The 24,192-nt window shown below is 38.2% G+C and overlaps 1 protein-coding gene across 1 annotated transcript in view; it reads right to left on the bottom strand.

Annotated features, from left to right (window-relative positions):
• The window catches only part of LANCL3 (LanC like 3), a gene marked incomplete at its 5' end in the record, with an annotated part of 29,771 nt that extends 9,912 nt beyond the window's left edge, over positions 1 to 19,859 (bottom strand). Inside the window, 4 exon segments of the mRNA XM_033201409.1 lie at positions 7,448 to 7,462; positions 7,464 to 7,653; positions 15,592 to 15,789; positions 19,715 to 19,859. Coding sequence (XP_033057300.1) covers positions 7,448 to 7,462; positions 7,464 to 7,653; positions 15,592 to 15,789; positions 19,715 to 19,859 — 548 coding nt within the window.
• Positions 19,860 to 24,192: the final 4,333 nt, after the last annotated feature.

The following is a 24,192-nucleotide window of genomic DNA, read 5'->3' as shown; positions in this document are numbered from 1 at the left end:
GCAGGAAACAGATTGTAATTCTGTTTGGTACAATTTTTCTATAACTGTTTTTCTGAATATGCAACAATTTAAAAATGGAATTTAAAATTTTAAACAGTAGAATATTAATGCATCATAAGAGTTACTTCTAAATTTGTAATAATATAGCCAGCATCATGATATAGCTTCAGTTGGGCTCCTCAGAAAAAAAGTTTTCAAGTATATAAAATAAACCACACAGGATTCCAAAGGAAAATAATTATATTAAAACACAACAAAAATTTTAAAGCCAAATTTGTGATATAATAACATATGTATTATTTGCTAACACATTAAATGCCAAGGTACAATAGTGGATTTAATAACCGCTAGCATTTCTAGCTAGTGATGTGAATATAACATATTTTACAATATCTACAAGAGTAATATGACATGAGAATATCTATGAATTCTATTGTTTGCAAAGTCACAGCTACTAATACTTCTGTGACTTATTACCTACATTCAGAAAGTTAGGAAATATTACATTTAAGTTTGAGATACAATCTCTTTGTCAAGCAAACTCACAAATCCTAGATTAAGAACCCCTGGTATAGTAGAAAGATCAAGGGCTTTGGCAAATTTCTCAAATTGACTTTAAAATGGTGAAGTTGCAGAACTGGATAGTGTTATATGTAAAGATAAAGGATATCATATATCAGGCTCTGAGAATATAGCAAGCATTCAATAAATCGAAAATATTACTTTTTACATAAACATGTAATAAAAGGAGATTTATAAAACACAACTGTAAAAGACGATTTGCAAAATCATAGTATAAAAGAAACCCACAATGTTGCTAGCTCTTCTTCTGACCTTTCCCCCATGCACTCATTTATTTGTTGCATTATTACATGCTATTAAGGTATATATGATTTGGTATCCTGTATTTTTTCACTTAAAATATGCTAAATATTTTCTATGCTTTTCAAAATAATTTCTAAATGTTACATAGCAACTTAAAATAGTACCAGCAATGTCTGAGAGTAGCAGTTTCATTGTATTCTGACCTGTATTGTGCCATATTATTTGTGAAAAATGTTTCAAAAATCGATCCAGTAGTGCAAAATTAAACAAATTTTTTTCTAAAATTTTCTCAGTCAAAATGGAAGTCAGCGTGCTAATTACAGAACTAAAAAGAACAGAAGACACAATAAAATATGAAAACATTTCATATCAAAACCCATGATTATGACCAAAACTGAATGTAGAAGAAAATTCATAGATCTGTGAGTTACCATTATTATTAATAAAATGATGGAATGCTTTCTAATTAAGCATGTATAAACTCTAGAACATAACAAAATGAAAGGAAGTAAAAGTAGAAAACAAAAGGGAAAAACAAAAAAAAAATTAATAAGCAAAACCAGAAGCCAGTTCCTTGAGAGGATTAACAAGATAGAAAAAACACTGGTGCAGCTGACCAGGAAGGAAAAGCATTAGAAATCACCAAGGGCACATAGCCACAGAGATAGGAAATTAAAAATATTATGGAACTATACGATCAGAACTCTATGTCAAATATTTGAAAATTCTTAAGAACTAGATGGTTTTATAGAAATATATGCACTACCAAAAAGAAGAGGTAGAAAACCTGAGTGATTGAAAAAGCATAAAAGAAAATTAAGAAGTTGTCAAATATTTTTCTGCAGCCATAAAATCCAACTGTATGTTAAAAAATAATAGGTGACAACCAAGTAATATTCATTTCAGGGAGGTACATATTTTTTAACATGCAATTGTTAAAGTATGCCCCTAGCCAACAGACAAAATGGGCTCCCCTTGGCAAACTGAGGTGCTCCAAGTTAAAATAGGACCAGGCAGCTATGGCTAGGTGAGGGAGTGATCATGTACTCTGTGTTCTGAGAAACACACTGTAAAAGCATCACAGGACCTTTCTTTCTCCAAACCAGTTCCTGTTGTGAGTGCCAAGATATGCCAGCCCTCCACCCGCCATTTGGAAGAAACAGGTGACAGAGACTTCTGGTTTTGAGCTTGGAAAGTAACTAATCAGAACACACCTAAGCCAAACAATCAGAGTCACCTGCCATGGCCAATCAGGGCTCAGCTGCACTGACCAATCAGAACTGAGTTTCAATCCTTTATTTGCATAAAAGGACCTGATCCTGGGCAGGCAACTTTGCTATAAAACCCAGCCCTGAAAGGCTGCTTCATTTTACACCACAGGCTGTGTATCCTCTGTTTGCAGACTGTTCACTGGAATAGTCTCTTTCCTACACATTATGTTTCAGAGAACTTTTGTTCACACAATGCCCAAAGAATACTCAGATATTACCTCCACATTTCCAGTCTTCTACATGTTAGTGAGAACTGTAAGTTGTCTAAAGAGACCTGGACCCTAAATCTTATATCCAAGACTCTGTAAGCTAGGACTGGCCTGCCAGAAAATACTTAATGGGTACAAAGTTCATTATTTGAGTGGCGGATACCCTAAAGTCCTGACTTCACCACTATACAATCTATCCAAATAACAAAATTACACTTGAATCCCATACATTTACACAAATTTTTAAAAAATAAAATATTTAAAATTACAAAAAAGAAAATAGAGGGGTTGTTCTGATCCCTTTTAATACGCTTTATAGGTAATAAATGAATTTCATTCATTTCTGATGAAATTTAGCCCAAAGGTGAAATCCCACTACCCTAGATAATATCCAAAATTACTTTCTTTTTCTATATTTGTGAAACAACAGGTCTGGCTCCCACCTAAGGAGATTAAGAAACCATGAATCGGCCGGGCGCGGTGGCTCAAGCCTGTAATCCCAGCACTTTGGGAGGCCGAGACGGGCGGATCACAAGGTCAGGAGATCGAGACCATCCTGGCTAACACGGTGAAACCCCGTCTCTACTAAAAATACAAAAACTAGCCGGGCGAGATGGCGGGCGCCTGTAGTCCCAGCTACTCGGGAGGCTGAGGCAGGAGAATGGCGTAAACCCGGGAGGCGGAGCTTGCAGTGAGCTGAGATCTGGCCACTGCACTCCAGTCCCGGCGACAGAGCGAGACTCCGCCTCAAAAAAAAAAAAAAAAAAAAAAGAAACCATGAATCAATTATATTAACAGATTTCCTAAACAGTGGAGCTTCAAATCGAAGACTTACATAAGTTAGTATTTGCCCTTCGGTGCATTCATGTAAATATCACGAAAAATAGTTCTGTTTTCTAAACATTAATATTAGATAAGTTGACTTGGGAAGGCCTTTCTGAGAACGTGACTTTTGAGTGAAAGTCTGAATGAAACGGGGGAGCTAGGAGATATATGTAGAAAGTGAACATTACAGGTGGAGGGAACCAAAACTTCCAAGGCCTTGAGGTGGAGTGTACCTGGCATCCTAATGGGATTACAAGGAAGCCACAGTGGTAGAGAGAACCAGGAGGAAGAAGAGTAGGCAATGAGATTAGAGAGGTAATGGGAGGCTAGATCATGTAGGACCTTTCATTCATAGGAAAGACTGGCTTTTACTCTGAATCATATAGGAAGCCATTGGAATATACTGGACAGAGAAGTGTTATAACCTAACATGATAAACATTATAAGAAGTGAATATAAAAGACCATGGTAAAACATAGAAGCATTCCTAGTAAAATCAACATAAAAGCAAGGGTGTTTACTATCACTCTTATTATTGAACATTGTTATAGGGTTGCATTGTTATAGAGAAGAACCATGTAGTGGGAAAAAAATACCATGCACATGAGAAAGGAAGTAACAGAATCATAGTTATTTGCAGATATGTGTGTATCTATTTAGAAAACCCAATATAATCAATAAACTAATAGAAACAGTAATGGAGTTCATTAAGGCAACTAGATATATTATTATGATATTTATGAAAAGTAAAATACTTATAAGATACAGTCTATATTTATATGAAAAATTACATATTAGAATTGATAAACTTCAGTGATGTGTATGTTTTAAAAGCTTTCATAAATACCAGTAATAAATGATATGAAAATATAATGAAGGAAAAGAGTCCACTCACAATAAACCTGGAAACATAAAATACCCAGGAATAAAATTAACAAAAAACATACAAGACCTTCTTCACAAGATGAAAACTTTACCAATGACATTTGTTTAAACTTAAATAAATGGAAAGGTATACCATGTTTCTGGATGGAAAAATTCAATATTCTAAAGATGTTGATTCTCATTAAGTAATCTATAAATTCAATGAAATTCCAAACAAATTTCTGTAAGATTTTTTAAAAATATGACAAATTGACTCTAAAATACAATTAAAAGAATAAATGAGAGAATGATAGGTAGAATATGGAGAAACTACGGAACTCATATATTTATATAAATTGTTTATAAAAATTAGAATTTCAAATCATGAGGGTAACTGGTCAACAGATGTTATTAGAATTTTTTTAATAAACAAAAATAGATACCTATCCGAGACCATTTAAAAAGTAATTTCTAGCAGAATCAAAAATTTTAATGTCAAAACAAAATCATAAAATTATTACAAGCCCGTGTAAACTAATAGTTTTCTAATCCTGAAGTGGGAAAGGGTCTTTTTAAGCATAACACAAAATCTAGAAATTTTAAAGAAAAGATTGAAAACTTTGACAAGAAAAACACTTAAAACTTTGGTATGACAAAGGCTACGAACAAAATTAAAAGAGAAATGGCAAAGCAGGAAAATATTTACAGCACGCATTGACAAAGAGTTACAATCCTGAATAGAAGCATCACAACAGAGAAAAAAATGGGCAAAGGATAAAGACAGGCTATTTATAGACCAAGAAATACCTATGGACCTAATGACTTCAATTCTAAAATTTCTCTGACAAGTGCTTTCGTAAGTGCCCAGAAATGTATATATTGGATATTTGGGGAAATTTTGTTAGTATTAGTAAAGATTATACAAATGTCAAGTGTCCATTATTTAAGGATTGGTTAATTATGGTACACGCATAGTGAACAACTACATAGCCATTTTTAAAAAATGAGATAGATTCATACAAAATGAAATAAAGAACGTCCCTTAAAAATTGTTCATTTAAAATTATAAGCTGCAAACATAGCGGGGAGGTGGTGGGCTCACACCTGTAATCCCAGCACTTTGGAAGGCTGAGGCAGGAGGATAGCTTAAGACCAGGTGTTCAAGGCCAGCCTGGGCAACATAGCGAGATTCTCTCTACATAAAAAAATTAGTAGTTGTTGTTTCAGTCCATTCTTGCACTGCTATAAAGAAATACCTGAGACTGGGTAATTTACAAAGAAAAGAGGTTTAATTGGCTCATAGTTCTGTAGGCTGTACAGGAATCACAGCAGCTTCTGCTTCTGGGGAGGCCGCAGAAGCTTCCAATCATGGTAGGAAGTGAAGGAGAAACAGACACATCTTACATGACCAGAGCAGGAGCAAGAGGGGAGGGGTAAGTGCTACACATTTTTAAACAACCAGATCTCTTGAGAACTCTATCACTATACAGTACCAAGAGGGGATGGTGCCAAACCATCCATGAGAACTCTGTCCCCAGGATCCAATCACCTCCTATCTGGCCCCACCTCCAACACTGGGGATTATAATTCGACATGAGATTTGGTAGGGAAACATATCCAAACCATATCAGCCACATATGGTGGCATGAACCTGTGGCCCTAGCTACTCAGGAGGCTGAGCTGTGCCCATGAGTTGCAGGCTACAGTGAGCCATAAATCGTACCACTGCACTCCAGCCTAGGTGATAGAGTGAGACCCTTTCTTAAATAAATAAATAAAATTATAAGCTACAAACAGTACATACAGAACTATTATACATATATAGTAGTAGGAGCTCATTAAAATATATATGTACACATATACATTTATGTGAACATACATTTATGCATAAAGAAAAGTCTGGAATTACAAAACTCAAATTTATACTAATAACAATGAACATTTACAGTGCAGTTACTATGCGCCAAGCATTATTTCTAAACGATTTTTCATATATTAACTTGTTTAAACTACCAAACATTCCTATGAGGTAGGCACTATTTTCCATATTTTATGAATGAAGAAACTGAGAATCACTTGTTAAAATGAGCTAAGTGACTTGTTAAAGGTTGCGTGACCTTGTTAAAGGTCACTTAACAGTCACTTAGCTCATTTTAATAAGTGATTTGTTAAATGTCACACAATCAATTTGATAATCATCAGTTGTACACTTTCAGTGGGAACCTTCACAATGGTACAGGGGCTACTCTAGCACCCCCGCCCACCTCTGCCAAGTGACAGCTCAGATTCCTGGGAACCAGACTACATGGGTGGGCATGAGAGACCACTCTGGCTTAGAAGACCTAAGTGCCACACAGGAAAACAATATCTTTTGTAACCATTCATGGCTATGGACAGCTTCTAAGTCCCTTCAAAGTGAATGCTACTTTCATGCCACTCTGCATTCAGGGAAGCCCCTACTTGTGCTTTTCATCAGATTATTTATAGTTCATTTATGATCCTCCTGGCCCAGTTTACCCAGCTTACCAGTCAGAGGTAATATCTATTTAAAGCAATGTTGTCTGGTATATAGCAGATGTTCCATCTTTATCAAGTTTACAGGGAATAAACTATAGAGGAAAATTTTATATTGTCTGTCAAAATTACAAATTATATATATATATATATATATATATAGCCCAGCAGTTTCATTTCTAGAAATTTATCTTTCAGATATACCTATACATGTGCAAATGATATATGCACAAGATTAGTCATCATAGCATTATTTGTAGTACACAATATTGGAAATAACCTAAATATCCCCGTAATACACACACACACACACACACACAACACACACACACACACACACACATATATTATAGTTTAGATATTTGACCCTTCAAATCTCATGTTGAAATTTGATCCCCAGTATTGGAGGTGGGACCTAGCAAGAGACGGTTGGGTCATAGAGGCAGATTGCTCATGAACAGATTGATGCCATCCTCCTGGTAATGAGTGAGCTCTCACTCTATTTGTTCCCAGAGATGATTGTTAAAAAGAGCCTGACACTTTCCTCCTCTCTCCCTTCTTCTCTCCCCATGTGATACCTGTTTTCCTTCCCCTTCTGCCATGAGTAGAAGCTTCCTGAAGCTTTCACCAGAAGCAGATGCTAGTGATGCTTCTTGTACGGTCTGCAGAATCATGAGCCAAAGGAAACTTTTTTCTTGATAAACTACCCACTCTCAAGTATTCCTTTATAGCAGCTCAAATGAATTAAGACATTTACTTATACACCATGTACACAGAATATCTTTGGGAAGATAACCAAAAAACTGTCTCTAGGGTAAGTCAACTGCATGGCTACAAGGCACAGTTGATGTATTTATTTTTACACTTTTCAAACCATGTGACTGTATTACTAATTCAGAAAAACAATTAGATTAAAATTTTGAAAAAAAGAGAGCTGACCTTTGAGCTCGGTAGATATTTAGAGTTTCCTGTGAGCCGGTACAGCAGCAGGAAGACATAGGCACTGCCGGCTACTCCATGGCAAATCCCAGGCCCCTTCTTTAGCAGGCCTTTCTGCCAAGTGAGTTCCCCACACCGAATACATGTGTCCAGGTACTGCGGTTTCTTGGAAACTAGATAAGCTTTGGCAAACAGATAGGCAATTCCTGTAAAAACATCAAAGACATTAGAGGTGACTTTCAGGACTTAACACTTTGGAGCAGAACTTCTAGAACTATAAAAAGCTCATGAATCCACCTGAATACTGGTAAAACACAGATTCTAATATTGTAGTTCTGATGTGGGGCCTGAGACACTGCATTTCTAACAAGCATTCTTCTAAAGACCACACTTTGAGTAGGAAGGTGCTAGAATGTTCTATAAGAGAATCTTATTTTCCCGGTGAGATTTTAATTTGTTTTAATTGTATTGCAGGCTTGGCCCCGGGAGAAAGAGCAACATTTTTATTGACGTACATAGATTGAGAAAATCTAAATTTAATTTATGAATGGGTTCATATTTAATGACACATACTCTAGTAAGCATTATGTATATTTGGTTATTTGAAATGGCTATTTATTTGTAATGAATTTGTAGTTTAAAATTTGCAATGTTTAAGTACTTACAACTATACACATTTTCTTAAGAGCAAAACGGGGAGTCTTCCAAGAAAAACAATGCTCCAGAAGGACCTTGCCAAGACTACTACTTTAGCTGTGAAGTGAGTCCTTCCCACCCTGATTGTTCCAAGGAAAGAACTGTTCCTTCAAAGCTCTTCAACAAAAGCAGTATCAATTACAAGAGAAACAAGAGAAGCAACAGCTATTAATAGAAATGATATTCCCCAAGTTCTGGGTGTTCATATTCAGTGAGGAGGTTGGTATCACAAGATCACATTCTCTCCTGCATAGCCTACCTTTCTCCTATACGAAAAGTGTGAAAGACTGAAATATAGCTGGTATCTTGACTACCTCATCAATCAGAGTTATCATTGCCTTTCATTGCTTTGACCCTATAGGCTATTTTACAACTCTGTAGAGATAGAAATTGTCTTGTAGAAAACTGATAGTAATGTAATATTTTTTGTCCCTAGAAGCTCACATTCTGTCTGGTAGAGGTTGACTTCTCTCTGCCTCTGTGGAAGAGGCCAGTTTTGCATTTATTAAGCAAACTTATTTCAGCATTCATAATGGCCTATAAAAATATATCTACTCTGGATTTTCCTTTGAAACAGTTGTAACACCTTTCTGGTTCCCTCATTAAATAATGAGCTCAGTAAAATGGTTCATACATATTCTTTTTATATTTGTATGAGAATCATGATTTCATACTCTTTTTAAGTTTATCCTTTAATATACCCTGTGATTAATACTTACACAGCAACAAGCTCTTTGCTCAGTCAGTGCTTCCTAGCCAACTACTGAGAATGTTTACCTACAGCATTCTCCTACTTCAGTTTTAGGAACAAAGTATCTTGCACAAACTAAAGGATGATATTAAAAGAATTGAACTTATTTAATCATACATTCATTCATTCATTGCGTCCACTCATTTGACAGTAGTCATTGATTATGTACTGTATGCACAGCTCTAGGCAAGGCTGGCATCATGGGCATGCCGCCTGTGCAGGCCTACAGCCCATACTCCTTAAAAGGGTCCCATGTTGAGTTTAATGCTCTGCTATTACCACCTTGAAATTCTTAATAATTTTTCTAAAAAGAACTTGCATTTTCATTGTACTATGGGCCTCCCAAATTATATAGTCAGTTCCAGCCCTGGGTGATATTAAATAAATGCTAAACATGACTCCTACCCTTCAGGAAGGCACTCTCTAAAAAGGGAGATAAAAATACATGCATATGACTGATACATAATAGGATATATAGTTCATGATGCTGCTGGAACATAAAATAAATGGTTCTCTCAATAATACCAGTGGAATCAGAAAGGTGGAAGTTCCAGGCCAGGTGCGGTGGCTCACACCTGTAATCACAGCACTTTGGGAGGCTGAGGCAGGTGGATCACAAGGTCAGGAGATTGAGACCATCCTGGCTAACATGGTGAAACTCCGTCTCTACTAAAAACTACAAAAAATTAGCTGGGCATGGTGGCGGGTGCCTGTAGTCCCAGATACTCAGGAGGCTGAGGCAGGAAAATGGCGTGAACCCAGGAGGTGGAGCTTACAGTGAGCCGAGATCGCACCACTGCACTCCAGCCTGGGGGAGAGAGCAAGACTCCATCTCAACAAAAAAAAAAAAAAAGAAAAAAAGAAATGTGGAAGTTCCCTACAGAGATAGTTAGATGGGGCCTTAAATGGAAGGAGCACTTTTTCAGAACTTTGAAGGATACATACAAAATTCCAGGCCCAAGATGAAGTAGGGAGGGCATTCTATCTAGCACCAAGATTAGCAAGGGCAAAGATATGGAGCCAGGAAGGACAAGCCACAAGAAGGCTAGTGGGGCAATGTTCTAACCAACAGACCAGTGGGGAACAAGGCTAGACTGGGTTCTGATTATGGATGGTTTTACAAATCTAATTAGATAGCTTGGACTGTACTCTGTGGTCATCAGGGAACCGATGGAAGTGTTTTTGTTGTGGATTGGTTGGCTTTTATTTTTGTATGACAATGTGATTATTATGGACAAAATGTCCCAATTTTAGTGGTGTCAGGAGAGACCTAAAGAAGGTAACAGGGTAGCTGTGAGCTGGTTGTTAGCAGAAAGACAAAAATGAAGCCAATGACCTGTACGTTCATCACAGCACTATTCACAGTAGCAAACACATGGAGTCTACCTACGTGCCCATCAATGGTGGACTGGATAAATAAAATGTGGCACATATACACCATGGAATACTACGCAGCCATAAAAAAAGAGATCATGTTGGGAACATGGATGGCGCTGGAGGCCATTGTCCTTAGGAAATGAATGCAGGAACAAAAAACCAAGTACCTACCACATGTTCTCACTTACAAGAGGGAGTTAAATGATGAGAACACACGGACACAAAGATAGGAACAATAGACACCAGGGCCTACTTGAGGAGGGAGGGTAGGAAGAGGGTGAGGGTTGAAAAACTACCTGTTTGGTACTATGCTCACTACCTGCATGACAAAATCTTTTGTACACCAAACCCTAGTGACATGCAATTTACCCATGTAACAAACCAGCACATGTACCCTCTGAATCAAAATAAAAGTTGAGAAAACAAAATATAATAAAGTGTTAATTGTATATTATGTACATTTCACCTCAATTAAAAAAAAGAAACAAAAAAGCTTCTTTAAAAAAATAGAAAGCCAATGAAAGAGACATTTTGCAGAACTTGGTGAATGTTTCTATATTAACTGGGCATCTACTATATGCCAGGCACAGTAGTAGGTGCTAAGCTTTTAAAAAGTCTCTATCTTCATGGTGCTTTTCAGCTTAACTGGAAGTATTAATTAGACTACGTGAGGGGAAGTAGAAGTCTCATGGAAGCACACAGGAGGGCCCCTAGCACACACTTGGTAGAAGGAAATGACCACTAGAGGGGTGACACCATCTAACCTGATTATTGGGGGTTGATAAGGAATTAGCAAGGTGTACTGCATGCTGTTGATGACCTGCATGGATCAGCTTTACGTTACCAGCAAGTGCCTCATTTCCCGGTTCCTGTGAAAGTTGGCAACTAACAAAGCTCACTGCTGCATCTTCTTGAGAGATTTGCCCTCAGAAAAATGAGAGGCTATGCTATGCAGCCACCCCTCACAGGGATGACACAGGGATACAAAATATCGGCTTCCTTGCCTCAAGAGAGACCCAGCTTCTTGATGTAATCTGTGTTTCTTAGCTTCTCCTCAGACTCAGGGTGAAGCTAGTCTCCAGGTAAGACATGCTCCTCTTTGGCCTATTCTGTTCCCTGCTCCCTTACAGGTTCCTCTTGATACCAAGCTCTAATTTTAGACCCTGAAGAAAGAGCTTGGTGAAGAAGGAGGGCATTACAGCCAATCAAAGGAAGGTGGGTGGGAAGGCCCTGCTCTTGCTGGCCTCCCTCAGGCTCTAGGTGTCCTTCCTAGATGATTGCTTTAGCCTCCTGTCCCCAGGTCTGCCATGCCTTAAATTCATTCTGTGGCAGAGTGAGTGACCTTTCTAGGACCATAACCTGACCATCACATTCCCCTGCTTAAACTACTAAATGACTTCCTGTTACCCAGATGCCTTAGCATGACACAGAAAGCCCTTTGTGACTGAGCTCCTTTTCTATTTTCCCACCTCTTCTCCTCCATTCCCTTCTTGAAACTTTTCACTTCAGTAGAACTAAACCACCTACAGTGCTTTCATGCTTCTTACTACCAATGTGGTTCGCTTTTCTTGGAACAAGCTTTGTACCTTTCTTGATCTGGCTAACTTACCTTAGGCATCACAACCTCCAGGAAGCCTTCCCCGGACCTGGAGGCAGCATGAGGAACCCCTCTGAGCTTTCATTGATCCTATACAAACTTTAGCACTTACACAAAACCCAACTAAAATTATCTATTTCCATGGCTGCCTCCCCTAATATAGTGCAAACTACTCAAGAGCAGAAACAGTGTCTTGTTCACTTTTTTCACACTAGTGTGTGGCATGGTGTCTGGCAAATGCCATGAACCTCATACATGTCTGTTGACCATAAAGTGTCCCATTTCTCAACCCAGCACAGGCTGATACTGGGGTATGGATGAGAGATGTAGAAGGAAGAAGGGTGAGATGGTCTAATTGCTATACCAGGCCATGAGCCCCAGACAGCTTAAAAGGTATTGATCCTGTGGTTCTGGCCAGGGTGAAAGAGCCTCTTCCTGCATCCTGGATCACAGAATGTTACATGGAAGTGACCTTGCAAAACTTCTAAACTAAAATTTAGTAAACCTGTTGGTTCCTAACCCAGCATAATGGAAGCACAATAAGGCTACTTAATTAAAAAAAAAAAAAAAAAAAAGACAATGGTGGGTTTCTTGCTTTTGATAGGAATCAGGAACCACATCATTTCATCACAGGAACACTAATTATTGTGCATTGGTAAGAAGCCTGAGTCAGCAATGATGTATGACTTTGCCAAATGCAACTGGGAAAAGGAATTAATTATTACTTAATAAATATGTTTTAAGAGACTAAACTTTTGAAAATATGGGATCTAATAGGACCTTGTGACAGCCAGACTTGGCACGTATACCTTCAACACACTGGAGAATCACCACTCAGGTCCATCCTGGGTTGTGCAATTTCGCTGAGGCATGTATTGTACAGTGTGCACTACAGAGCTTAGTGACCAATGATATCTGCACTGCAAAAGCCTTGTTGCTCTTTATTCAAAGTCACCTACCCAAGAGCCTTTACGAAACGAGTTTTTTTAAAAAATACCCACACCTGTACTTCATGCAGCGTCAAGGAAATGCACTGTCAGTGTTACCACAGCAATGATGTAACCTAATGCAGTTGAGTTTATTTTAGCCACAGCATTTGTTTTAATGATTTTGTAAATGACTTTGGTCCTGTATTTCAGAATTGTCAAGGTTATGAAGGGGTCACATAAATCTTCCTGTAATACTTTACAGGACTTATTGAGAAAATAGCTATATGCCACACAAGGTATTTAAAAACGTCTTGTTCACAAAGCTCTTGGGGCACAACCCTCAGGAATGGCAAGGGAGCAAAGTATCAACGGGGGTCTGTGGTGATCAAAAGATTGAGTTCAAAGTGCTCATTTCACAGATAAAGAGACAAAGGCACAAAAGAAACAAAGTGACCCTTTCTTAAGATCAGTAAACTGGTTAGTGTTGGAGCTGAAATTAGAAGCTGGAGTTATTAACTTAGAGTCAAGAACTATTTCTACACTGCATAAATGATAACTAGGCTTGTCACCTGTGGAGGTGGGTTGAAGGAGCATCAATAGGAAACAATTATAGGAACAGATAAGGTATCATTAATGAAGCTCCACGTTGTGGATTATTTCTGGCAGGCTTTTAATCACAGAATTAGTCTGCTGCCTCAAACCATCTGCACTGTTCATAAATCTACTCTCAAAATGTTTTCCTTAAATAAATGAAAATTATTTTATAGTTCATTTCCTGCATAGCATTTTTGGAGAGTTTACTGCTGCCAACTTCTGCAAAATCTTGGTGGTCTTTGGACTGCACTTATTAGACTTATAATCAATCTTGATGCTGTTTTTAGAGCATCTCTTCAAAGAAAGACCAATACCCTTGAGGTGGGGGTAGGGGTTGGTAGAAATAATGGGCCCCACTTCGTTTTCTATTCATTTTGAATTGGTTTCGTTTTGGTAGTCCAGTGAATACGTGGACTGAATGATTTTTCTTTAAAACTTATGTTTAATCTTCTCTGGATATTGAACATGAATGATAAAGGAGGAGATAGTCTCCAAAGTGATGAATCCTATGCTGCACTGTTATGATAAATGATTTACAAAGACAGATGGTATTTAGTGTACATAAAGGATGGAATAATTGCCCTGCAAGACATCCACATCAATTAACTGACCCAGTCATTCATTTTAGTAGATTATCTTCCCACTTTTTTCAGGACTTTTACTAGCACATTGAATCCTTTTAAGATATTCTGTGTTTAAATTGGGATGTCTCCAAAATTCAAGGATCCTTGCTGGGATACTTGGAGGATATCCAGAGACCATCACTGAGAATAATTAAAATAAATGAGAAATGGAAGAATTGAGCATAACAAGAAGGAATATCATTTCTAGCATGGTAAATAACTTGTTTTTTTCCCCAAAAAGGTCAAATTAAAAAGAAATGGGCTCAAATCATAACTGGCAAAAGTTAGCCTAGACATAACACATAATGCATGGATACTGGTACAAGCACACATCTTGAACTTCCTTTGATAGGTAAATGTAGCAGGCAGAAAAAATATGACCAATACACTGCGACTTACATTATTCATCAACTCAACACTATACTTTCAGGGATTATTATTCATCAACTCAAACTGTACCCTCCAAAATGAAATTATAGTTGGATTAAAGACCGTTAATTAATGGGAGGAAAAGGTAATGAAACTCAGGTGAAAAAGTAAAGAGAAATCAAATATATTTTAAAACTGTGCTTGTGGGATTGAAGCATGGCCTTGAAAATTAAATTGACTCAGAATCTAAGAATTTTGTATTATTTTGGTATTTTAAATCTGTCCCCTGGTCATCTAACCAATATTGATTTATTTATTTGAATCTAACTTTTTTTCAAATTACCCATTCTCTGAAGGCTTAATTAGCAGTGTGATGGAATTTCTTAAAAGTGGGAAAATATAGGGTTTGCTAAATTTCTAGTCTCAATTCCACAGAGTTTACTGGGGATGGCTATTTATGTTTCTAGACATTTTGTTTGGTACTGATGGAAATTCTTATTTGAAGAAGAGTTCTAGAATAGTGCATCCCAACCTTTAAAGTGCACACGATTTGCCTAAGGATACTGTTAAAATGTAGATTTTGATTCAGTGGGTCTAGGGTGGGGCCTGAGATTCTGGATTTCTATCCAGTTCTCAGTTGTCCATGCTACTGGTTCCAGGGGCCACATTTTGAATTGCCAGGCTCCAGATCTGCACTATCCAATGTAGCTACTGAGCACTTGAAATGTGGCTAGTCTAAATTGACATTTGATATAAGTATAAAGTATATGCTGGATTTCAAGGACTGAATATTTTTTAAAATGTGAAGTATCTCAATTTTTAAATTGTATATACATGGAAATGACAATATTAGGGGTATATTGGGAACTATAATATATACTATTAAAATTAATTTACCTGATTTTACTTTTGTAATGAGGTTACTAAAAGTGTAAATTACATATGTAGCTCATTTTACACTTCTATTGGACAATGTTAGTTTAACTTTATAAACAAATAGATATAGATCATATATTTTAAAATGTAGACGACCATTTTCAGAAGTTGTTTACTGATCAGGACATTTGGCTTTGAAAAATTTCATCTCGACCCTTTTATCTCACATAGTAATGACATAAGATGAGATATCCTCACTTCTCAGAAAAGGAACCACCCTGTGGCTAACCTAGATGAAAGGCAATGTTTTTAGATAACAGAGTGTGTGAGACCTGGAGCGCCATGGCACCAGTGCACCAGCTCATTCTCTCTCTCGATGGTCTCGCCGAGCTCAGGTGGCCAGTTGCAATTTTGTTCCTGTTCCATGAGAAAGTCCACGCTCTGCCATACCAGCTCCCGATCTGAGGGCTTGAGATGCTCATGGTAAGAAAGAAGCATCTGAAGAATAGACGACAATCCATGAGCTGCCCCTGTATTAACAAACAAGGCATAAAATTCACACAATTGGGAGGACAGCTAGTTTGATTTAGTGAAAAGATCGACAGGATAAAAAACAATAATGCCAATATTACTTGAAAGCTCATATAGCAATGTGATAACTAAGTTGCCTAAGAACGAGGCTTCTAGCAAACTATAGCCTGCAGGCCAAATATGGCTCACTGCCAGTTTTTCTAAATAAAGTTTTATTAAAGAATAGCCATGCTCATTCATTTGCATATTTTCTATAGCTGCTTTCTGGCTACAACAGCAGCATTGTATTTGTGACAGAGACCGTATGGCCCAGAAAGACAAAAATATTTACTGTCTCTAGCCCTTTACAGAAAGTTTTCTGACCAATATCTGTTTTAGAGAAGAGATCTTTTCAAACTTTGTAATTGAAATGTCAGTAGCTTTCATGAAAATGCTCCTAAAATGCTTGAAAATAATTTGGTCTAGGTATCCTAAACATTTATTCTTTTATTCATTCATTCAACACACAGGTATTAAGCATCTACTCTGTACAAGATACTGCTCTAGGTACAGAGGATAGATCACTGCACAAAACAGACTAAATCCCTCTTTTGTAATGTTAACACTAGTTATTGATATTCATTTACTTAATCCTTTACATTTAGCACTTGCATATTAGGCACTGTCTAACCCTGGTTATACAGATAAACATGATTTGGTTGATACCCTTGAAGACCTTTCCATCCATTCCAGTGAGACGGCCAGATTTGTAAATAAATAATTAGAACATGAGGTGATAAGTGTTCTGTGAGAGATGTGTACCAGGAGTATGATGGTTAATTCTGTGTGTCAACTTGACTCGGCCATGGAGTGTCCAGATATTTGGTTAAACATCACTTCTGGGTGTGTCTGTGAGGGTGTTCCTGGATAAAAATAACATTTGACCCTGTTCACTGAGCGAAGCACATTACCCTCTCCAATGTGGGTGGACCTCATCCAATTCAGTGAAGGCCTGAATAGAACAAAGAGTCTGAGTAAGAAAAAATTAGTTTGTCCTGCCTGACTCTCTTTGAACTGGGAATTGGCCTTCTCCTGCCTTCAGATTTGGACTCAAACTGGAACTTACATTATTGGCTTTCCTGGATCTGGCTTTCTCAGCCTCCATAATCATGTCAGCCAATTCCTTATAATAAATCATTTAGTTATATAATAAATCATATTCTGTTTGTCTAGAGAACCACGACTACCACAAGGACTAATAGAAGGAATGGAGGAGAGCTTAACTTTGCCTCAGGGGTGGAGGGGATGCTGAAGGTTCCATACAGAGAGTATCATCTGAGCAAAGTCTTGAGAATTCCTAAGATAATTCTGAACTAGCAATGGGTATTGAACTAGCAAAGTCCTGAACATGCCTTTGGAAAAGAAGTTAGCTTAACAAAGGTAAAAGTCCAGTCCCTCTAGGAGTTTTCACTCATTCCCAGTTAGTAGAATCCTGATTAGTGGGTGGTACTAGGGTCAATATATTCTGATGGCTTGCTCTTTAAACTCAACTCTATAATTTTAAAGCTTTGTTTTTGCATTCAGGCACCTTTTACTTTGCCATACTCAGAACTCTTGACTCCCTGGAAACAGTTTTACAGTTTGTATTCAGTCAAAATTTCTATTGCTCTTAAAATTTGATCATGAAATTTGAAAATATCTTTATTTTGCTGGATTTGAAATTGTTGGGAAAAAAAGATTGCTTTTCAGGAAAATATTTATGCACTAGATAAAAATCTAGTTTAAGCTATATATGTAAAAAGCCAGAATGTTAATTTCTCTAAAGAAAACCTGAAAAATACTTGGAGGCTGAGGTGGGAGGATCACTTGAGCCAGGAATTCAAGGCCAGCCTGGGCAACATAACAAGACCCTGACTCTATAAAAAAAAAATTTAAGGATAAAAATTTGACCAGGTATAGTGAAGCAAGCCTGTAGTCCTAGCTACTTGGAAGGCTGAGGCAGGGGAATCACCTGAGCCCAGGAGGTCGAGGTTGCAGTGAGCTATGATCACACCACTGCACTCCAACCTGGGTGACAGAGCGAGACCTTGTCTCAAAAAATAAAACCAGAAAAATGAATGGAATAGATTAGGGGACTATAGCAGAAACTGTCAGTGCCCTGGCTCATCACCTCATCTACACTCACCATTCAGATGCATCTTTGTTCCTGCTTCATATCTCAAGCATCTATCATTTTGCCTGAGGCTTTCTCTGGCCACAGGAGTATGCCCTGCCCAAAGGGGCAGGACAGAATTGCTAGGGAATTAACACTTCTAAGAGAAGCCAATCAATAAAGCAGAGAGTTGGTGGAAGAATACCCCAGCTTCCTCACCCCTTGGGTGAAACAATTCTGAGACGTGTTCTATAAAGTCTCTAAGATTCCCTAGGGAAAGTGAGCCTCAGTTGTCCATAGTTGCTCATTATTACACTCTCAATTAGCTTCTTTCTCTTTCTTGTCTCATTTCTCCGCTCCTCTATCAACACTTTCTGAAATTACCTTTCAAATAAACCTTTTACACCCAAATCCTTGTCTCAGGGCTTGATTTTGGGGAGACTTAAACAGAAATATAAAATTTCTTTGAGAAAACTCATTGAAGTTGTTTATTAGGTATTCATTCATTCATTTGGGTTCCCTAATTATGTGCAAGCTCTGTAGTGAGGTCTAGGAATCATGAAGATAAATGAGAGAAAGTTCCCATCCTGAAGGTGCACAAAGCCTGCTTAGGCAGTTAGGCAGGTAAGCCACTAATTACAGCGTAATAATGGCTCCAACAGAAGTATGCACAGGATGACAGCATGTTACCCAGTTTTGCTTTGGGAGAAAACCTGAAACTTGTGAATATTTCTCCAGAGAGGATTCAACAACCCTTTTTCCAAAAGCACAGAACATTTTTCAGCAGATTAATGATGTTTGAGCAGAGTCTTGAAATCTGGGTATAATTATTACAGATTAGATAAAGGGGTTGGGGGAAGTAGGGCATTCTAGGCAAAAGGAACATGGACAAAGGTAGAAAGAGAACACTGCATGTGGGAGACTATGCTGGACAGAACCTGGAGGGTAAAGATAAACCTTGAGTCTAGAGAAAGAGGCAGGTGGTCCATAAAGGGCCTTGCAAATCTTGCTCAGTAGTAATGGTGAGGCACTGAAGGACTTAAAAGAGGAATAACTAATTTCTTTCTTTTTTTTTCTTTGCATGGCCCAGAGCTCACCATTAGCCATTACAATTCAGTAGTCTGTTATAAATCCACTACTATTAAAAACTTTAAAATGTTAGTGGCTTAATCCTACCTTCCTATTCAGAGGCACTACTTTCAATCGTGTGTGAAAAGTTTTTACAATGTTTCAGCAAAACTAGGCCAATGAGCTTACAATCTAGAATAAAGATACTAGTCTTGAGTGAAAATAATTGTTGAAATAGCTACATTTCTGTCAGGTAGACTATGAAAACAAATATTAACTTGTGATTTGTGTTATCTATCAGTATAGGTTTTTAAAGCACTTTGGGAGGCCGAGACGGGCGGATCACGAGGTCAGGAGATCGAGACCATCCTGGCTAACACGGTGACACCCTGTCTCTACTAAAAAAAAATATATATATAAAAAATTAGCCGGGCGAGGTGGCGGGCGCCTGTAGTCCCAGCTACTCGGGAGGCTGAGGCAGGAGAATGGCGTGAACCCGGGAGGCGGAGCTTGCAGTGAGCTGAGATCCGGCCACAGCACTCTAGCCTGGGCGACAGAGCGAGACTCCGTCTCAAAAAAAAAAAAAAAAAAAAAGAACATTTTAAAGTATTTCTTATTAAATGAATAGTAATGATCTACGGCCAACAAAATCTTCCAGCCTTTATTCGGTATTAATATTAGAGACTTTCTCCACCCTAAAGGCCCATGCCAACACCTTTACTTACCCAAGTATTCAGTTCCATAGTAAGAATACATCAGGGGGAATGGTTTCCTCTTCTTTATGGCATACTGCTTCCCAGAGTCCAGAATTGCCTGGCAAATTGACTTGATCTGTGCTGGAGTCAGCACCTGAATAAGGAAATCCAGAAGTAGAAGTCAAAGCAGGATCTCCTTTTTCCTTAGGCACTGAATTTTCTTGCTTAAGAAGTCTAGCATCATATCCACAGAATCCTGTACTATATGTAAATAAACTTAGTCAACCACAATTTATTCTTTTTTTTACCACCGATCCTTCCTTTGTTGTCAAGTTGTCAAATCTGCCCTCTTTAGAAAACTTGCTATTTCGGTGGAAAACACACAACTTTACTGCTATAGGTTGCTATACAATACAAAGACTACCTTATGGTTGTTATATCATTAATCCTTGTCACAGGAACAAGGATTTGCTCAGAAAAGAACAAATAGCGGTCCTAACTGATTATGCTTAATAAAGCTGTTACTCCTGGTGTACGATGTAGGTCTGGCCCAAACAACAGATCTTCAATTTGTGTTATTTAGACTGTGCTTATAAAGACTGTACTTATAAAGCCATGATTCTGTGATAAGCTGCAGTATGACGGACTCACTCTAGGCATTTGTACTACCTGAATGAAACCAAAGTCCAATAGTGTCAACACAAAATAACTTCTAATATCAAAATGACTCTGAATAGAGAATGGCTAAAATGTAACGACTTGTAGTCTTCCATGTTTTATTCAATCTGTCCAGTCAGTTTTAGGATTATAGAGATTAAAAAGTTCTCAAGCCTTCAAAGCATCATTGCATTTATTAAGATTCTGCTCAGGTTAGCCATGTGTTTTGTATCCTGCCCTTCCTGGGACAAATTAGACGTTCCCTTTGGCACACTCCCTTTATGACAGTGACATTTGCTCTGGTGCACAGCACTATTGTGTTAGATCTCTCTCTGTTGTGTTAGATCTCTCTCTTTCTCTCTCACTACTATCGGTTTTTTGAGAGCAAACACTGTGGCACCTCATAATTTTGGTATCCTTGGTGCCTAACACAGAATTTGAGGGGGGTCCTTCACAGCTGATGAGTGAGTAAATAAGTGACAGGTTAACTGGGATGAGATTCAGAGCCCTCCCTCCCTTCGCTCTTTATTCCCTTCCTCCCTCCCTCTCTCTTTCCCTCCCCTCTGCGATTGTTCCTTAAGTGCCTACTACATTCCAGGCAAGATTGTTCTGGATGCTGGAGATACGACAATGAGCAAGATAGACAGGACCTGTGCTCTCATGAAGCCAATCTTCCCAAAAGGTAGACCTGCACAGGAAAGGTACTGGTCAGATTAACCAAAACTAAAAAACATCTAAGTTTAGTCTGATTGAATGAATCTGGGATCAATAAAAAGTCCGTTGGATTTTGGCCTCTCTCCTAAAACTGGCACATTTAATTTTCCTATCCAATATCCAGCATTAGACCAGCCAATTCCTTTTGAAATAAGTTTCTAATGATTTAATTCATAAATTGCTCCTCTGATTTACCTGGTATTAGAAGGAAAAAATATAATCCGGTTTTGGTTTCCCAAAATCTAGCATTTAATTTGGAAAAATAATTACTTCATGAGGACACCATTCATCAATTCTGCCAATTAACATTTATTGAGCTACTATTCCAGTAAGGTACCACAATAGGTATTGTGGAGAAATTCAAGAAACCATAAGACATATTTTTTCCCTACAGGGAAGTTACCATCCAGCACTGGAGATGAGATATAGACAAGAGTCTACAATAGAGCAACTAAAGCTCATGAGCCTAGAGATAGAAAGAAACTTTCTCTCTTTTTTTTTTTTTTCGTTTGCTGAAATAATGATGTCATGGCTTTCAACTTAAATTTCCCTTTTATGAACCACTCTCTCTGTCTCTTAAGTTTACTCCTCCTAACATTCCTGAAGACACTATCTTCCTATGCGGCATCCCCACTGTCCTATCATATCAGCCCCAAGTCTTCTTTCCTTAGCTTAATAGCAAATTTCTCCTAAATGATTGAATACACCCATTCAAATTGCTACCAGAATTTTCATTTGCTATTGAAAACATTTGCTCTTTGTGCCTTTATCAGTGCCAACTGATCTTAACTACTTAAAATCTTGCATCATCATTTGTCTCGAATCAACCCCTCTTTCTCAGAAACCTGCTAAAACCCCTGAAGGGCATGCGCTTAATAGGACTCTATCCTGATTGAATCCCATAGTCTTCTGGGAATATATTCTGGCTCTGCTCAATATTGATTCTGAATCCATATGACAGAGGCAGTTTTTGTGGTAGGAAGCAGTCACTGAATTTTCAGGGATGTATTCATTTGCATTACTAAAATTTTTCCTATTTGACTTTCACGCCTATAACTGAAAATTGGCTTATTATTTCCCTAGCTGAACATTTATTCATATGTTGTGTGTGTGTGTGCATGTCTGCGTACGTTGTGTTTGCCTACTTATTTTTAACCCAGAAAAAAATCAACTTATGCTGTATGTGGTGCCCTCCCCCTTTCTTTCTATCCCGAATCCATAGCTTAGAATAGGGAAAGAGTTTATAAAATATTATTTCAAAACCTCCCATGGTCATGCATCATGTCTGGGTGGTTTCCTCTTATCTCTCAGAAACACTGTGAAAAACAAAGAGAAACCAGCGCTTGTTCAGCTGGATAGAGACCAGTTATGCATGCAGTTCTTTATCTCTGGGAACAGACAAGACCTACCCTTCAGCTTATTGATCAGCAAATAAAAACTAGAAACACAGCCCATTAAAAGCCTGTGTGTGGGGAACACTGAGGAAGAGTATTTTTTGCCCCTGAACAAATAGTACAGAAAGAAGAAGGGAGTTGAGATTCTGGGGTAAGGGCTTGAGCTTGTTCTCCTGTGTGTCTGCTTTCCCAAAGATCCCTCCAGTCTCTAGTAAACAGGAGCACATGCATGAGCATACCCACTGCCTCCAAGAAGATGGCCTATGTGCTTTTGAGACACTCTGAGATCCTGGGAATGAGGGAGCAGCATTTCCAGTGGGGGAACAAAAATGACTAGGAATGGCAGGGAGGGACTCCCTGGCCATCAGGCCTTCACCAAAACAAACCCAAATTATTCCCTGTCCGTAGTTGTAGCCCCTAAGATCAAGGCATTTGTTGATATTTTGGATGGAATAGACTCTTTTCTTTTTACATTGAATTAAAATAAATTAAGATATCTCAAAAATACAAAGCAAATCTGAGGTGGTTTGGTTTAAATTATTTTATTTAGTTTAACTGATTCACTTTACTGACCTTGTGAAATATTCCTATTGGTTTGACCTCTGAGTATGAAGAGACAAGAGAGCAATAAAGTTCATACTATATTTCTTGGCCCTGCCTGAAAGTCATGCTATGACTGAACTACCTCCATGCAGAGGAGAGATGACTTTCTTTTCAAAAAAGTGAATAAAAAGACCAAACCACCATTGACTCCTTCCCAAGGCAAGAGTCCTACCTACAGCGCCTCTGAAGTGGCAGTCATTGCTAGCTATATTTCTTTTTCTAGGCATCAAACACCTCCTGCCCCTTCCCCATCAGCATTGATTGAATATGCGAATAGCAACTAAATCTTGGGTGTGCCAGTGTCCTAAGGCATACTATGCCAATCAAATTCCTCCTCTCAACAATTTGAAATGCATGTTCAAAATAAATAAATAAATAAATGAAGCTGTCAGTATTCCCAGCTGCTGCTGAAGACAGGTCAGGAATGGCCCCATGCATAAACTGAGGTCAACAGGGAGTAAGCAGGGGCTGTGAAGGAGAAAAACAGAATAAACCACCCAGCAGTGAGAGTGAAAGGAGACTGGAGCAGATATGCTAAGAGAAACAATGATACCAAAAGAGAAAGTTAGAGAAAAGTAGAGAAAAATAGCTCCCTCTTCCTAACAGTTTAGGGCTACTCCCTTTAGGGCTTCCTGCCAATTTTCCATACAATACTCACCCCCATACTCCTTCCCTTTCCCTTTAATCATTTGAGAGTCTCAGTTTCTTGCAAAAAGAGCCTAATTAGAATAGACATGAATATAAAGCCAAACCTTTCATTTGTCACTTCATCCCTCACATAAACAATCAGCTTTCCTACCTACCATACTAGATCCTTTCAGTCAAAATAACAAAGATATCTGCATCTAAGGTGCATGATAAGGTACATGCTAAGACTCTCTGGGCATGGGACCCGGCATTGGGATTTTTTTTTTTTTTTTTTTCCCTGAGACGGAGTTTCACTCAGTCACCCAGGCTGGAGTGCAGTGGTGCGATCTTGGCTCACTGCAACCTCCGCCTCCTGGATTCAAGCAATTCTGCCTCAGCCTCCCGAGTCACTGGAATTACAGGTGCCCACCACCACACCTGGTTAATTTTTTGTATTTTTAGTAGAGATGGGGTTTCACCATGGTTGGCCGGGCTGGTCTCAAACTCCTGACC

The sequence above is a fragment of the Trachypithecus francoisi genome, unplaced genomic scaffold (assembly GCF_009764315.1).
Source record: "Trachypithecus francoisi isolate TF-2019V2 unplaced genomic scaffold, Tfra_2.0 Lachesis_group6, whole genome shotgun sequence".
Taxonomy (NCBI): Eukaryota; Metazoa; Chordata; class Mammalia; order Primates; family Cercopithecidae; genus Trachypithecus; species Trachypithecus francoisi.
This window is presented reverse-complemented; position numbering and strand designations above follow the sequence as displayed.